The sequence below is a fragment of the Propithecus coquereli genome, unplaced genomic scaffold (assembly GCF_000956105.1).
Source record: "Propithecus coquereli isolate 6110/MARCELLA unplaced genomic scaffold, Pcoq_1.0 Scaffold309, whole genome shotgun sequence".
Taxonomy (NCBI): domain Eukaryota; kingdom Metazoa; phylum Chordata; class Mammalia; order Primates; family Indriidae; genus Propithecus; species Propithecus coquereli.
In genome coordinates, this window is record NW_012148719.1 from 558,629 (window position 1) to 574,944 (window position 16,316).

Consider the following 16,316-nt stretch of genomic DNA (forward strand, 5'->3'; position numbering starts at 1 on the left):
ATTCTAAGTTGGCAAGTGAATTTTCCCCTGAAACTGTATTTTGAGAAATTCAGAAAAGTTAAAAGAATAGTGTAAGGAGCCCTTCAGAAGATTCAACGGCAGTTAGTTTTGCCAATTGCTCCCTCGCTCTCTTCTAACCAACTTGAAAGTAAGTTGCAGATGCCACCCCTAAGTACATCAGCTTGTGTCTCCTACAAACAAGGATATTCTCTTATGCAACACAGTATCACTGCCATACCCAGGAAATTTAACACCGTTGCAATAAAATTTACTCTAAAGCCTATATTCAAATTTCCCCCAATTACTGCCCCCCATATCCTTTATAGTGTTTGCTGTTGCTTAAATCGGGGATACAGTCAAGTATCAGGCATTTCATTTCGTTGTTATGACCCTTTCATCCTCGGACCTGAACGGAGCCACGCCCTGTTTGCCCTTTTTGAACAGGGCAGGTTTCACGGGCCGTGACCTGTGTGCACGCACAGACCCTGCGCTTTCGTGGCCCTGGGCGTGGTGTGGTGCCTGCATCGCTGTCTTGAAATCTTAATAATTTCTGAAGAAGGAGCCCCATGTTTTTGTATCGCCCTGGGTTCCCGTCAGGAAATGGACGTTTTTGAAGAGTCAAGGCAAGTTCTTGTGTAGGACGTCCCACAATCTGGACTTGTCTGGTTGTTTCTTCAGAGCTAGACTCAGGTTTCACACTTTCGGTAAGAATATGGCCTTGGCCACGATGCGTCCACGGTGTTTCCCTTCGGGGGCACACACGCCAGTCTGTCTCAGTGTCCATGCTAAATTTGATTAATTGGTCACGGTGACATCCATTGTATCTCCCCATATTAAAGGTAGATATTTCCCTTCTGTAGTTAACAAGTAATCTGCAAGGCGATGCTTGGACACTGTGTGAATATCCTGCTTCCCCACCAACGTCACCCCCTTTTACCTAATGGTTTCCACTGGTAACCTTGCCCGTGTCATTTGTTGTATGAGTGGTTGCAAAATAGTGATTTTTCCAATTCTTTATTTCTTCTACGTTTATTATCTGGTATTTTTCTATAAATAAGAGCTTTTCTTTAGCCCTGCCTCTTTTTTGAATATCATTAATTACTGATTTTAAAAAATTCAGTGTGTTCTACTTCAATAACACCATGATTCTTCAGTGCTTAACTTATCCTGAACCTGGCCAGTGGGAAACCCCTAAGATGGCCCCAACGTCCTTCCGACACATCACCGTCAGTGTTTGAATACGTTCTTGATTTATGGCACAGCAAAGTAGTCAGACTCTCCCTGGACTTTCCCAGAGAAATGCATTTCAGAGGCATGACACCACGTGTGTGATGACAGGGGTGAGAGGATCTGGCGACCCAGAGGAGGGTTCCGAGCACAGAAAAGAGCCAGGAGCCATTTGGCAGGAAGCACAGGTGGTGGTATTGGTGGCACCACATCTGCAACCAGCCATTTCCTCAGGGAACACTGGCTCTTCTTAGTGGGGAGTGGTATTTAGAAACCAAAATCTGGACTCTGGGTGTGCTCACTGGTACTAGATGTTACTGCTTTCGGGCCTTGCAGTGAGTAGAGTTAGAAAAAACACTGACCAAATGAGGGTCCCTCCAGTTCAGACGCAGCACCGTGCCCCGCCCCCTTTCCTGTGCTTATCCTCATTCTTCCTCCGTGGGAAACCTGGTTCCCAATCGTCTTAACATACTCATTCTTCTCTGTCCTACAAGAAATATGCACAAAGCAGCGATACCAATGGATAATTTTCAAAAGCTTAAAAAGTGATTCTTATGCAAATATAAAGTGAACACTCATTGATTAATGAAGGACCAGCAAGATGTTAAGTCCAGGTCAAAGGACATTTGAAGAACAGACACTTAGAGGCAATCACGAATGCCGAAATAAACTTGCTAACAGATGCGAAACCGGTATCCTGTAAGGCAGTAAAATACAGTGTTGGAGGCGATCCTTTCCGTAACGTGATGTTATGGATCCCTAACCCCCCTGGTGGTGGCATTAGGAGGTGGGGCTTTCGGGAGCTAATTAGGTTTAGATGAGGTCCTGAAGGCGCCACATCCTTGAGGGGGTTGGTGTCCTTATAAAAAGAGGAAGAGAAGAGAGCCCCCGCCCCGGTCCTGTGAGGACACAGTGGAGAAAACAACCTATTTCAGATGGAACCATTGCCCTGACCCTGCTTTTGGCCCTGCTGATGTTCTTGGAGGCCAATTTTAAAATATAATGCACAATATTTAGGGGGAAAACACCCAAATAAGCAATTAAAGTTGAGGGTGAAGATCTGTTACCCCTCAGTCCCAGCACTCTCCAGTTCTGCTCTCTAGCGGTGACCATTGCTAACGATGTGAGGCCTACATGGGTTTTTTTCTTTTTTTAAAAAAGACATAATTTATGTTTTCTTCTCTTCTTGATGGTAAGTTTTTTCATTTTCACTGGCTTCCATTATGCTTCCCCTGGTTACTGATTTGCTCGAGCTCAGTGTGCAGCTGTCCCTCGAGCCCCCTGTGGGCTGCGCCTGGGCCCTGAGCCCCGGACACCAGCCCCAGCCCTGCCCACCTGGCCCCTAGGCCACCTCACTCTGCAGGGGCTTTGGGACTGGTTTGTTGACAATCCTGTAGGGAAGGGGGAGGGGAGGGATTTTAAATTACCTAAAAAAAAAAAAAACCAAAAAAACAAACACAGATTCAAAAACATTTCCTTGTTTGTCTTAATTGCCTCAATGTGAGGAAGAGATTTTCCCTTAATTTGTTTCTGAACCTCCAGGGGCCGCGCTTTCCCCATGGGCTCAGTTACCTTAGAGCCTGGCTCTCCACCTTCTTACCTGCTGGTTAGCCTGGGTTTCAACACAGATCTGGCTGAAACGCAGACTGCCGGGCACCGTCCCCGGAGTTTTTCTTTGAACACGCCTGGGGCAGGGCCCCAGTGCGCAGCTCACAGGTGCCGGGTGCAGCTGCCGCTGGTCCGGGAAGCCCGTCTGGAAGACTGAGGCCCTTGGGGCTGTCATACCCGATGACAGCCGGGGACCCCCACAGTGGACATGAAGGATCTGCAGAGGCACAGACCCCAAGTAAGATGTTGTCAGAGGGACACGAAGTCATCGTGGAATTAAAGGGAAAATAAGGGACAGCAACTGAGCTCTGCCCGTGACTTTCCTGTGCTAGTTCTCCAAAGGCAGGCTCTCTGGGCTCAAGCAGTCATGTCCCATTTTAACCCAAGTCCATAACCAGTTTATTATTCGATGTTTTTTTAATTCCAAAAGTTGTCTGGTACTATATGCTCACACTGAAAAACCACTGCAGAAGTATTAGAGAGAGAGAGAGAGAGAGAGAGAGAGAGAGGGCTCCCGTCTCACGACCGCGAACACTCCCACAGCAACACTCCGCGGTCCCCAGCGGTAACCACAGCCCTGCCAGGCCTCACCCAGCGCTTTCCAACATGCACTTTTTAGTTACACAACTAGGAGAATTCTGTGGAGATTGCAATCTTAATTTTTTTTCATTTAACATGTCCAGGAGCTCTTTCCATGTGGACATCCATGAGCCCTGCTTGGTTCTCGCAGCCCCTAGTCCTGCGTGTGACATGCAGCTCCTGCCTGTTGCCTGGACTCTGAGTCGGGGGTGGGATCATGTGCACTTTGCACGTTGTGGTGGACCCTGCTCTTGGCCCAGCCCTTGGACATGAAGTACTTGCTTAATCTTTGTTTGAAAGGAGGATTTTTTTTTTTTTTTTTAAAGAGACAGGGTCTCCCTCTGTTGCCCAGGCTGGAGCGCAGTAGCGCAATCATAGCTCACTGTAGCCTTAAACTCCTGGGCTCAAGCAATCCTCCCACCTCAGCCTCCCAAGTAGCTGGGACTATAGGCATGCACCACTATGTCTGGCTAATTTTTCTATTTGTTGTAGAGATGGGGATCTTCCCCTGCCACCCAGGCTGTAGTGTAGTGGAACAATCATAGCTCACTGTAGCCTCAAACTCCTGGCCTCAAGCGATCCTCCTACCTCGACCTCCCAAAGTGCTGAGATTGTAGGCGTGAGCCACCGTGCCTGGCTGAAAAGAGGATATTGTATAGAATAGATGAACCATAGTTTGCTTAACTGTCCCAGTTGTTGGACAGGTGGATTTTTTAATTAACTTGTTACTTACAAGGCTGTGGTGAAGTCCTCTGTGTGTGGGCCGCACTTCCGAGGGGAGTATCAGTGTGGGCCCTGGCAGGAAACAGGTTGAGCAGCAGGTGTGCTCAGAGGGCTACAGGGAGGAATTGATGAGGCACCATCAGTTAAGGCTGTTGGGGGCAGAATTAAGGGAACCCACGTTTAAAGAGTTAAAGGGAGGGCTAGGGAGGGCAGCTCATACCTGTAGCCCCAGCTCCTTGGGAAACTGAGGTAGGAAGATCACTTGAGCCCAGGAGTTCGAGGCTGCAGTGAGCTATGATCGCACCACTGCACTCCAGCCTGGGGGACAGAGCAAGGCCCTGTCTCTCTTAAAAAAGAAAAAAAGGAAAGAAAAAAGTTAAGGGGAGGGGCCTGAACCCCAGCGAGGAGCGGGTGGGAGGCAGGGTGGGAGGCAGGGCTGAATCCTCCTTCCCTCTTCTTCCACCCGGCCCCCTGCTGAGCCAAACCAGAAACTTCAGGGGTAGGAAACCAGGCAGGTGCAGTTGGCACAGCTCAGCCTCTGGGGCCAAAAGCAGGGCAAAGGAAAGGGAAGAAATGCGCAGATGGATTCGGTGAACAGAGTTGCTTCGTCAGAGGGCATGCACATTTTAAATACATAGCTGCCAAGTGGCCTTTAGAAAGAACTGTGCCAAGTGTCCAAGAGCCTTCTCGCCAACTCTGGCTAGGATCAGTCCTTTCAGTGTTTGCCAACTCAGAATGGACGTTTCTTGTTTTCAGTTGTGTTTCCCTAATTCTCATTTGAGCCCAGTGCCTGCGACAATGCATTTGGCTTAGCAATGAGGATGCTGCCTTCTCTGCAGCACAACACCGTCTGAAGGCGACAGTTGGAGGGTCGCTTCACTGAGTGACGTCAGGACCTGGGGCCGCTTCTCAGAAATTCTCTTGCCTTTTCCCTCCTGGTCCCAAGGTGGCCCCAGCAGCTCTAAGCACCTGCCTTTATGCTATACCACTCAGGGGCTTCAGAGAAGAGGAGCAAATCGCTGTCTGTGTCCTTTCTTTTTTTTTTTTTTTTTTTGAGACAGAGTCTCACTCTTTTTGCCCAGGCTAGAGTGAGTGCCGTGGCGTCATCCTAGCTCACAGCAACCTCAAACTCCTGGGTTCAAGCGATCCTTCTGCCTCAGCCTCCCTAGTAGCTAGGACTACAGGCATGCGCCACCATGCCTGGCTAATTTTTTCTATATATTTTTAGTTGTCCGATTAATTTCTTTCTATTTTTAGTAGAGACGGGGTCTCGCTCTTGCTCAGGCTGGTTTCGAACTCCTGAGCTCAAACAATCTGCCCGCCTCGGCCTCCCAGAGTACTAGGATTACAGGCGTGATCCACCACGCCCGGCCTGTGTCCTTTCTTAAAAGACAGGAAAACATTTCCCAAAGCCTCCAGCCATGTTTCGTTGACATCTCACCAGCCACGGTTGTGTCTCAAGCCGGTACCAAAACAGTGGTCGAAATTAACTTGGTCTAATCAACAAGCACCTGAGCGGAATCAGTGTTGTGAAGCAGAATTTTTAAGCAACCGTATGTTTATAGTATTTGCTGTGGCAACTGGGTTGGCCGTCTGAGCTCGGGGAGTTCTAGCTTTCTCCAGGACTCGGCATGTGTGAGTATAAATTAGGATGCAAATGCCTTGATCTGCCTTTTGGGTATTCTCTAAAGAGTCTAATCTCCTTGGATATTTAATGCATAATAAAAATACAACCAAATGTATTAGGCCTTTACAATGGAGTGAATGTATGAAAATAAATCCTCATGTAATCCTTAAATCTCACTTAGCCAGTAATTTCAACCCTCACCACCTCTCCCCTAACAAAAATAAAATAAGATAACCAAAGAAATGAGTAAGAAGTTCCATGGATGGAGTTTTGGGTTTATTTTCTCTGTTCCTTTGTTCCCTTTTAACGGAACATAATGAGTATGGTGAGAAGGTACCAGGGGTCTCTTTGAACTGGTGATAATATTAGAGTCAGTGGAGGCTGTTTTGGGTGCAAGTAACCTCTCGATGTGTCCTTGCAACTTGTTATTCCCTGAACTGATTTTTAAAATTCTGAAGAAGATGTGCTGAGAGCCAGCCTGGCATTATTCACGCTGCCCAGGGACAGAGAGGCAGTGAGACTCGGAGGGGTGGCCGCGGGCCCAGGCTGGGGGGGGAGGCCTGGCTCCCGAGCTGGGACTGGGGAGATCCGAGGTCAGAGGAGAATTTAAGACTTGGTCAGGACCCAGAAATAAGTGGCTCTTCATTTTATTTATCTTGTTTTATTATCACTACACAAAACCACGCTGTTAATCTGACTGCATTGTGATTTTTTATGCTTCTTTGAAGTGCTTTCCTTTTCTCCACTTCTACTGTTTCCAGTAAGAGATTAGAATGTGGCGAGTCTCCGGTTTCCTGGCGCTGCCTTGCCTTTTCCTGTGAGCTCCAGTGTTCTGAGCTGCTCTGAGCTGTTCTGACCGGCCCCAGTGGGCAGGAGGGTGCTTGGGCCAGCTCAAGGGCTTGCCCGGCTGGGCCCTCCATCAGAGCAAGGACCATGTGACACTGGCCCCCCCCTCCCCCCAGCTAACCCTGTGCTCCGTCTGCAGTTCCCCCTCTTCTGGGTAGGAATTCTGGGAGCGCTTCCCTGCTGTGTGGCCGGTGTGATGGCATATTTAATATTTCCGAGGTCGACAGCTCCCTCTGCTGGCCTGGCTTGGAAAACTACATTCTGAGTACCTTGAGTCAAACCAGTTGTTTTTAGGCAACCCAGTTCTGTGACATTTCATCTTCAGAGCAGCTTGCATTTATCACCTGTTTCCTTCACTTGGATAACGGAATATGCATTTCACTTGTTCCTGTGTTTTTTAGCGACAGAAACATTTTTAGCCCATAATTGGCGCTCAAGAAACCTCTGAACCTCCGAACGAGAAGTTTCGGGCTTGTGAGGCGGCTAATGAGGGAGGGTTGTGGCGGCTGTGGAAATCCACGTGGACGTGGGAATGTGGACGAGGAGATGCCACAGGTCAGGGGGACCGCGGAAGAGCTTGCACCGGAAGGGTCGGCCATCAGGTGGCCAGGTGAGAAGGGGAGGCAGAATATTCCAGGCAGGGGGAGTCCATGAGCAGAGCCACTAGATTAGAGAAATCGTGGTTCGTGGGTGACTTACACGGAGAGCAGTGTGATCACATGGTGGAGTAGGGGGGCGTTGGTGGCGAAAGCTGAGGGTGAAGAGGTAAAAAGCTTGTTAAACAGTCGAGACTTTGTCTGAAGAGCAGAAACGAGGAAGGGTTTTAAGCAGGAGGTGGCGATGGTCAGAGTCCCTCCTTGGCGTTATCCTGGTGCTGGTGCGGGCAATGGATGGGGATGGGGTGGGATGAAGGAGGCGAATTGGGAGCAGAGCTGCAGCCCAGGGGATGTGATGGCCGGATCAGGGATGGAGAAACGTGGATGGGCTTGGGAGGTATTTAAGAGACGGGGTTGGCAGATTCGGGGATAGATTGGGTGGGGAGGATGTGGAGGGTTTGAGACCAAGCCCAGCTGTCTGGCTTGGGCTGCTGGTGACTGGCAGTGTTCACCATGGAACGTGGGAGCCAGGAGCAGGTTCAGAGGGAAGATGTTCTGGGTCTGATGAACTGAGTTTGGTTAGTTTGTGGGACATCCATGGCGAAATACCCAGTAGACGGATAAAATGTTTAGGTAAAAAACTTGAGAAAAGGGACAGAACTAGAGAGCATTGATTTGGAGTTTTAGAGCTGATGACGGCTCCAGGGGGAGTGTGGGACGAGGAGGGGGCTTGGCAGGTGTCTGACGGACAGGGCATTGCAGGAAGGAGAGAGAAGGCGCCCATGAAGACAGGTGAGAAGGGGCCCAATCGGAAGGTGAGCGTCTGTGGAGACGTCACATGAGATGAGAGCTGACAAGTAACTGCTGGATTTTGCTACAAGAGGGCACTGGGGGCTGTTGGGAGGCGGTTTCAGCGGAATCAGAGTGTCGGTGGCAAGAGTGAGGGTCGATGTCTCTAAAAGTTAGACTGAGGAGTCTGTGATGGCCGGAGGGTCGCTGGAATATGAAGACAGGCCCACAGGGATTATCATGGGTCATATAGTTTTCTAAGGTGTGAGCATCTGTGGATGGGCCGGTGATCGGGTGCTCGTGTCTGTGGGTCAGCGGGGGGCCTGCTCCCGGGCCCTGCAGCTGGCAGCTCTGCTCCAAGCGCGCCCGTCCTCTTCCTGGGGGCAGCGAGCTGGCCGAGGCGTGTTCTCGGGGAGATGGCCGAGATACATGGAGTGAGAGTCTCTGAGTGAGAGCATTTCAGGCAGGTGCTTGCAGCACGCCTGCACACACCCCCTGGGCCAGAGTTCCCCTAGAATGAAGGATGGGACGGGGAGGAGGGACAGGCACTGGGAGGAGGCATGGGTTTGGGGAGGAGGGACGGGCGCTTGTGAGTGGGAGGCCCCTCCCTCCAGGAGAGAGGGAGGGGAGATGCTGGTGAGTGTGGGGAAGTGTGTGGGGTGAGGGGGAAGGCAGAGGGGGTTCCCTTCCTGTGGTTTCCGTGAAGTAGGAGATGACTCATCTCCTGGGAGACGGGTTTGCTGCGAGGTTGGTGACTTGAGATCTCGAGTCAAAAGCTAAAAATTTTCCACATGGGACTTGGGGGGGTGGCAAGCGGGAAAGACAGAAGCGTGGCTGGGCTGGGCTGAGAATCTGGCCAGGCCGGGAGGCCACAGGTTCCTGCCTCCATGTGCTCTCGGGACGACACCGCTGTGGCCATCCACGGGGAGACAGAAGCCTGGGGGCGGGGGGCGGGGGGTGCCGGCAGTCAGCGTGGGCTTTCCTCTTTCTGTGCACCCGGCCCATCCACTCACCTCTGCAGGAGCGCTCTCAATCAGCCACTCCGCCTGCTGGGCTCGGGGGCACCACTTTCTGTCCACTGGCTGCCTCCGGCCCCTGGTGAGCTCCCGCCACCGCCAGGCACGGCTCGGGCACAGTGTGCAGAGGACCCACGCCAGGCGTCACCCCTGCCTTGCACTGTTTGAATGGCTCTATGCTAGATTCCCTCTTTTTAAAAATAAACTTTGGATTTTAGAATAGTTTAGACTTAAAGAAAAACCACAAAGCTTATATTAATACAAAGAATTCCCATATAGCTCTCACCCTGTTAAGATCTTAGGTTAGTGTGATGCGTTTGACACGATGGATGTGTATTGATGCGTTATCATTAACTAAAGTCTACTCTGTATTCAGATTTCCTCAGTTTCCCTAATGTCCTTTTTCTGTCCCAGGATCCCACATTGCATTTAGTCATCGTGTCTATTTCGTCTCCTGTTGGTTTAACAGTTTCTCAGACTTTTCTTGTTTTTGGCGACCTTGACGGTTTCGAGGAGGGTGGCTTTGGTGTATTGTATCATGTCCTTCAATTCGGGCGTGCTCGATGCTTTCCCCACGATCAGACTGCAATTAGGAGGTCTTTGGAAGGGGACTGTAAAGGGCCATTCTCATCACCCCTCATCAAGGGTCTGTGCTGCCAACGTGACTCGTCGCTGCTGGTGGTGGCCTTGGTGGCCTGGTGAGGTTGTGTTAGTCAGGTTTCCACTGAGAAATTCCCTCCTTCCCCTGCCTTTCCCTGCTGGGCTCTTTGCGGGGAAGTCACTATGCACGGCCGCAGGCTAAGGACTGGGGAGTTATGTTCTACTCCCAGAGCGGAGTGGTCGCGGAGATTATTTGGAATTTTTCTTCCAGGTTTGTCTAATCTGCCGGGCACTTCTTACACACATTCTCTCCTATAATTTTCACAGTTGTGAGGTTGGTATTATCTCCCACTTTACAGATGTGGAAACGTTGACTCACCTTCCCAAGGTCACCCGGGCTTGGAGTGGCAGGCCTGGGCCTTGCACCTGAGTGTCCTGAGAGCCAGCTCTCTTCAGTACCGCACTGTGTCCCAGGGGAGCCACTTCATCCAATTCCACTTACTCCCTGGGTCATCAGTGCCCTGCTCTTAGGGAGGTGGGATGTTCTTGGGGTCTCTGTGGTGAGCCCACCCTCTAAAAGGGCTTCCCTGGGGACTCCAGGAGCCAGGTCCTATTGCACAGTGTGTCTAAGTTGGACTGGGCTCCAGCTGGGCTTCAGGATGCTGTGGGCTTGTGTTCCCTTGTGCGAGAAAGGCTTGTGTCTCTCGTGTGTGTGTGTGTGTGTGTGTGTGTGTGTATAATATAGAGAAAAATGTACACATATATACATGCCAAAGAAAAGGGAAGCTCCCTGTGGTTACTTGCCATGGTGTTTAAGAAGAATGGTTAGCATTCATACATACTTAGACGTATTGGGTCCACCTTGATTTCCACCGGATGAGGTCCTCTTCATGATCAGAGGTATTATTCTGCCATCCTGGAAAACCACCGGGAAGCAGGATGTGATTTCTGCAGATGTCGAAGTTGGCTGCGTGCTGGTTTTATAAACGCAACATAATATGCAGAACAGATCTGTATAATGGGCAGTTTGCTTTGTGGATTTCCAGTTCCCCTCCCCACCTGTTTAAAGTGTTTAGGATGTATCAGTGCAAGGGACATCTTGCTGAGGATTGTGACCGGGACATGCGATTTCACAGTTTTAAAGAAATGGCTCTAAACAAATCGCAATTCGTTTCACTATGACTCTGGCTAAATCTAATGACGGGTGCTGCCAAGCGTTTAACTGCAGTATAAACCAAACTAAGATCAAAGGGTCCCCCTTCTCTCGCCAGTTGAGAGCCATGCAGCAGCCTTGGGTACCTGACAGTAGCCTTGTCCCCTCCCCACACCCAGTAAATGGCAGCGAGCGGAGGGCAACGCGGTGTAGTGAGTTAAGTCAGCATCGGGTCCTGGCTGCAGCCCGTGCACATGTGGGGGCCGCACCCCTTTGTTCGTCCTGCTTGTTACCATCCTAGCACTACTGCATTGGTCAGGGCTTCTCTCACAGAAAGATCCGTGGCTCACTTTTTAGTATTTGTGGTGAGCTAGGAGATGGGCTGAGGTCCACGGTAAGCCGCAGCCATGCTTCCTAGAAGATGTCATGCTCTCATTTCTGTTTCTTGTTGTTCTTGCCCTGGAAGTTGGTGAAAAGCTAATCCACAGGGTTTAATATTGGTGGCAGCAGCCTGGAGTGGCCGTGTGTCACTCAAAAGAGGACCCCGGGTTCCACCCCGGACAGCTGTGTCCCTCCGAGTGTGGCGGGAGACAGAAGCCGCTCCATGCATTGGGAGGGTTTCAGGTTGGGTTTGCACGACACCAAGGCTGCTGCAGGGTCTGAGGGCAAAGCAGGTGAGCCTAGGGAAGCACCTCAGGTCTCATGGCTGCCCGATGGCCTCAAGAGAATTATGGCCTTGCCTCCTCTCCTGTGTCCCAAACCTCACACGGTGCCACCTGTTGGAAATCTCCACCGCGAAATCAGCTGGCTATGGGCATTCTGCACCGCAGGTCCCGGCTTCTCCACGGGGCAGAGGCTCCTGGGGGAGGGCGATGCTGAGTTAGAGAGAGTGCATGGAAACCGTCCAGGGCCCTGACGTGGGGGTCAAGGAACATGCACGGGCTGGGGATGAATGAGGCGTTTCCAGGAGCTGGGGGGTAGCATGTAAGGATGGGGACTGGGCACCTGGCATCTCCACCGGGGTCAGAAGAAGGACCTCTGCAGATGTCTCACATCCCCGAGGGCGCCTTAGCCATCAGCTGCAGGGGCCGGGGGAGGGTCCTGGCCAGGAGCCTGGGATGGGGATGGTTGATCAGGAAAGAGTGAAGTCTGAGCCTCTAGGACAGTGGTTTTCAACTGGGGTGATTTTGCACCCCCGGTGGCGATTCGGCAGTGTCTGCACACATTTTTGGTTATCACAACCCGGGCAGGAGTGGGGGGTGCTTGCTGCTGTCACCTGGTGGGTGGGGACCAGAGACGCTGCTAACCATCCCGCAGTGCACAGGCAGCCCCACGACAGAGCTCTGTGGCCCCAAATGCCAGCAGTGCTGAGGGTGGGACCCGCTCCAGGGGCTGAAGTGGAGGAGGGTGGGTGTAGGACGGGCTGTCTGGCCTCAGGTGGCACGGACAACTGACCCAAGAGCTGCTTTCTGTGGCCGAGGTAGTTCTATCTGAGGATTCTCCCGCTCCACTTTGTTTTTCTGGGGGTGAATCCTGGAAATACTGCTTTTTACACCATGTTCTCCTTTTCTAACTGAGAGCTCCTCGGGCTTTTTGGGAACCCCTCTGGGAATGAGCAGAAAGTCAGATCCTTTCTGGAGATGCCAGGGGAGAAAGGAGAGAAATTCGTATTCTCAAGTGAATATTCGTACCTGCTTCGGTTTATGGCTGGGGGTCTTGGCTGCAGCACTCCCTGGGAGCGTGCGTGTGTGTGTGTGTGTGTGTGTGTGTGTGTGTGAGAGAGAGAGAGAGAGAGAGAGAGAGAGAGAGAGAGAGAGAGACAGAGACTCACGCTTCCGAGTGGTGGCAGAGGGTGCCAGCGTGAATTGGCAGATCCTCTGCTGTGAGGATGACTTTTTCCTCCCCGAAGCTCAGAGCACTTGGAAATGGTTCCGAAGCTCATTTGCAGCTTCCCGTCTGTTTGCTCTGGCGGCTCCTGCTGGGAGCTGCGCATCCCGCGTCTGCGTGAGGCCCACATCCCTCCTCACCTGTGAGGGGACAGCTCCTCCCCCAGGGCCTGCCCAAGGGGACAGGAGAGACCCGAAACAGCACCGCAGTGGCCGGGGCAGTGTCCTCCGCCATCCTCCGCTTCCTGGGCTCCGGGAGATTCCGTCCCTGGGTGGGAGGAAAACACACCCGGCAGACGCCGGCCCAGGCATGACTCGGCGATTCCGTCTCTCTCCAGGAGGGCCTCGCCGGGCTGAGCACTTTTTGTGGGAGCGCGAACCCACACACGTGTGCAATTCTCTCCACAGGGCACGCCACCATCACCAACTACTTGTTGAACTATTTCCCTGGTCTTGACCTTGAAAGGAGGAACGTGTTCGGGTTCACAGCTCTGATGAAGGCCGCCATGCAGGGCCGCACCGACTGCATCCGAGCCCTGATGCTGGCAGGTAGGTCCCACCCGTGCTGGGCAGCCCCTTGAAGAATATGTTTTGGGAGGAATCACTCCTGTAGAAACAAAGCCAAGTAGCTGCAACAAGGAATAGTTTCTTTGTGGAGGTGTGTGGCTGCCATCTCAGTTTTAAAAAAAAGCCAAAAGCAAATGCCTTCAGGGTCTCCGAGGGGAGGGGGTGGGATCTTCCCTCACTCCTTAGCTTCCTGCTGCCCACTGTCCTGCTTCCAGAGCCCTGTCCGTGCCTGTCCCTCTTCAGAAATGGGTGTTCCCGTCTTGGCTCTGGACAGCGAGACTGTCCTATTGAAGGTGGGCGCAGGAGGGACAGCACAGGCCATGCCAACTCCCTGCTTGCTGGCGGTTGGCCTTGCATGGTGACGTGGTGTGTGGCAGTTTACTTTTCCCATGGTGTGTCATAGACTGGAAAGTTCTCAGGCCGTATCTTTGGATAAACTGGGCAAACCCCTTTGCCTTTTTCTACTTCTTGGGAAAAGCACTCCCCCCCCATCTGTGAGATGGGAGGAATGACCTCTTTCTCTCCCACCTCCCCGAGGATAAAATATGATAATAATTTGTAAACTCTCAAGGGCTATACAAATTTAATGAACTACTGAGCTAAATTCCACACCACTAATCTCTCTAATCCTTTTCCTCACTCTAAAATGGAATCCACGATCATCTCTCGCCCAACCTCATGGGGTTATTTTGAGAATCGAGTGAGGAAGCCTGTGTCAAGCGTATGTCGTGCTGGAAACAGTGAGCAGCCGACCTCTCAGTCAGAGTCTGATGCTGCTGTCATTATTTAATTTTGTCATTTTAATTTATCTGTATTTTTGTTCTTGGCTCTTGGTTCAGCTAATCCCACTTGGCGCTGTGAGTTGCTGAAGAGGTGGCATTTCCCCTGTGTCTTTATTGTTCCTGCTGCTATAGCAAAATACCGAAGACTGGGTAGTTTATAAGCTATAGAAATTTGTTCCTCACAGCTGGGGAGGCTGGGAAGTCCAAGCTCGAGGTGCTGGCAGATTCGATGTCTGGTGAGGGCTCGTTCATTGCTGCCGTGTCCTCTCACGGCGGAACAGGCAAGGAGGCTCCCCAGGAGCCTTTTTTTAGGGCACCAGTCCCACTCGTGAGGACAGAGCCATCATGCCCTAATCACCTGTCAGTACCATCCGAGTGGGCATGAAGTTCCAACGTAGTAATTTTGGGGGCGACACCAACATAGTGTCCCCCCGTCTTGGTTATCCGGAGGACAGCATCAGCTTTCCCAGGCGTCAGTTCTTCCATCAGTGTCCCTTTTCTGTTCCAGGACTGCAGCCAGGCTCCCTCACTTAGCTGTCACCTGTCTCTAGTCCCCTCTGGTCTGAGACGTGTCTCAGTCTTAACCTGCTGTCCCTGCTGCGACAGTCGTCAGACTGGCCAGTGTACAACCTGAGCCTGTCTGTTGTTTTTCTTGTAGTTACTCTGGGGTCGTAGGATTCACAATTGGCCTTGGATTTTTTTTTTCCCCTACTGCTTTAACCTGAGTGTCTTAGGGGATGCTATTAGAAAAATAAATTCAGTGAATGAAGATGGAGGCTTCGAAGATGGAAACCTTCTTGGAAATAAAAAAAAAAAGATCATAATTCAAATGAATGCTTTTGATTCGGTGACAGTTTCTTTTTTTTAAAATGAGAGGTCAGTTTCAACAGTTAGGCCCTGCCTGTCCTGTATCAATGAGAAACGGTTCCTGCTAATTAAATGATGATTACGTGATGCTTATGTGTTTGGCAGAAGCTTCATCTGATTTTACGACTTCTGGCTCTAGTCATAATTGAGTGTAGATCTTCAGTAATTTACTTTTCCACCGGAAAGTTACAGTGTCAGTCACATTAGCGCATTTTTCCCAATAAATTAGAGCTACAAACTCTTCTTTTTTTTTTTTTTTTTTTTTTTAGGTCAGTGGCCTTCTAGTCACTGTGGAAATGTGCGCGGCTGTGTTTTGCTGTCGTGCTTTCTTCCCCGGGTCTCTCAGAGGTTTCAGACCGTTGCCCGGCATTTGCAGGACTCTAGCGACACCTTCCACATCACTCGGAGTGGTGGGCCTGCTTGAGGGCAGCGGGTTCAGTGTTCTCATTGTGCCCCCTCCCCAGTTGTTTGGATACAAATTTGATGCTACCGTTTATATCGTTTCCCTTCCCTGTTCCCCATCCAAGTCTAGAATAATCCGCACGAGTGCAGACCTTGTCTGCTGTATCCCCTAGTGTATCCGTCCCTGCACCGTACGTGGTGTGGTGCAGAGAAGTCAACACCAGCAGTCCCGAGGCCAGAGCAGCTGGACCCTGGTCTCACCTCCAGCTCCTCCACTTACCGTGTCTACACCTGTGCCAGTCACTAACCTCTCTGGGCCTCAGTTTCCTCTCCAGTAAATGGAGGCTAACGATAGCGCCTACCGCAGGCGGGCGTGACGGGGTTGAGAGAGTTCACATAAGGACAGCCACAGACGCGTGCCTGGCGCAGACAAAGCCTGCAGTAAATGTTGGTTATGATTACTGTTATTGTTTTCATGGTCGGTGAGTTCATGTGCTCAATAGTTATTGGTGAAATGAATGAAAAATGTGGTATATTTTTTTCCTTTGAAAAACATCATTGTGATGAGATATTTAAACTTTCTTATTGAGAGTAGTCAGCAGTAACTCAGAAGTTTCTTGTTCTCGGCACTGTTGACATCAGGGGCCAGAGAATTCTTTGTTGTGGGGTGGGGGGGCTGTCCTTCAAATTGCGCGACTTGAGCAGCATCCCTGGCCTCCACCCCTAGCTGACTGTAGCACCTCCCCAGCTGTGACAACCAAAAGTGCCTCTGGACATTGCCAAACATCCCTGAAAGGGAAAATTGCTTTCCGTAGAGAACCACTGATGTAAATAATTTAAATAGGAAAAGATGGACAAAGTGAGAAGAGAATCTTTCTCCTCTTGCCTGTTTTCTCCCTTTTTCGCTCGTTCTGTATTCCTGCCTACAGTCGAAGCATGACACCCTTTTCAGGGAGATTTTGAGCTGCCCTCTTAGGCTTTGGGTGTAGTGTTTAACTTCTATTAATAGAATACTTTTACTTTCTGCTATCACTACTAAGTTAGCTTA

General features: G+C 50.9%; 1 protein-coding gene across 1 annotated transcript in view; it reads left to right on the top strand.

Moving 5' to 3' along the window:
* Positions 1 to 16,316, top strand: part of ANKRD33B (ankyrin repeat domain 33B) — a 91,618-nt gene that overhangs the window by 69,049 nt on the left and 6,253 nt on the right. Inside the window, exon 3 of the mRNA XM_012650008.1 lies at positions 13,059 to 13,199. Within this exon, the coding sequence (XP_012505462.1) occupies positions 13,059 to 13,199 (141 nt within the window). The remainder of the gene's footprint in view (positions 1 to 13,058; positions 13,200 to 16,316) is intronic.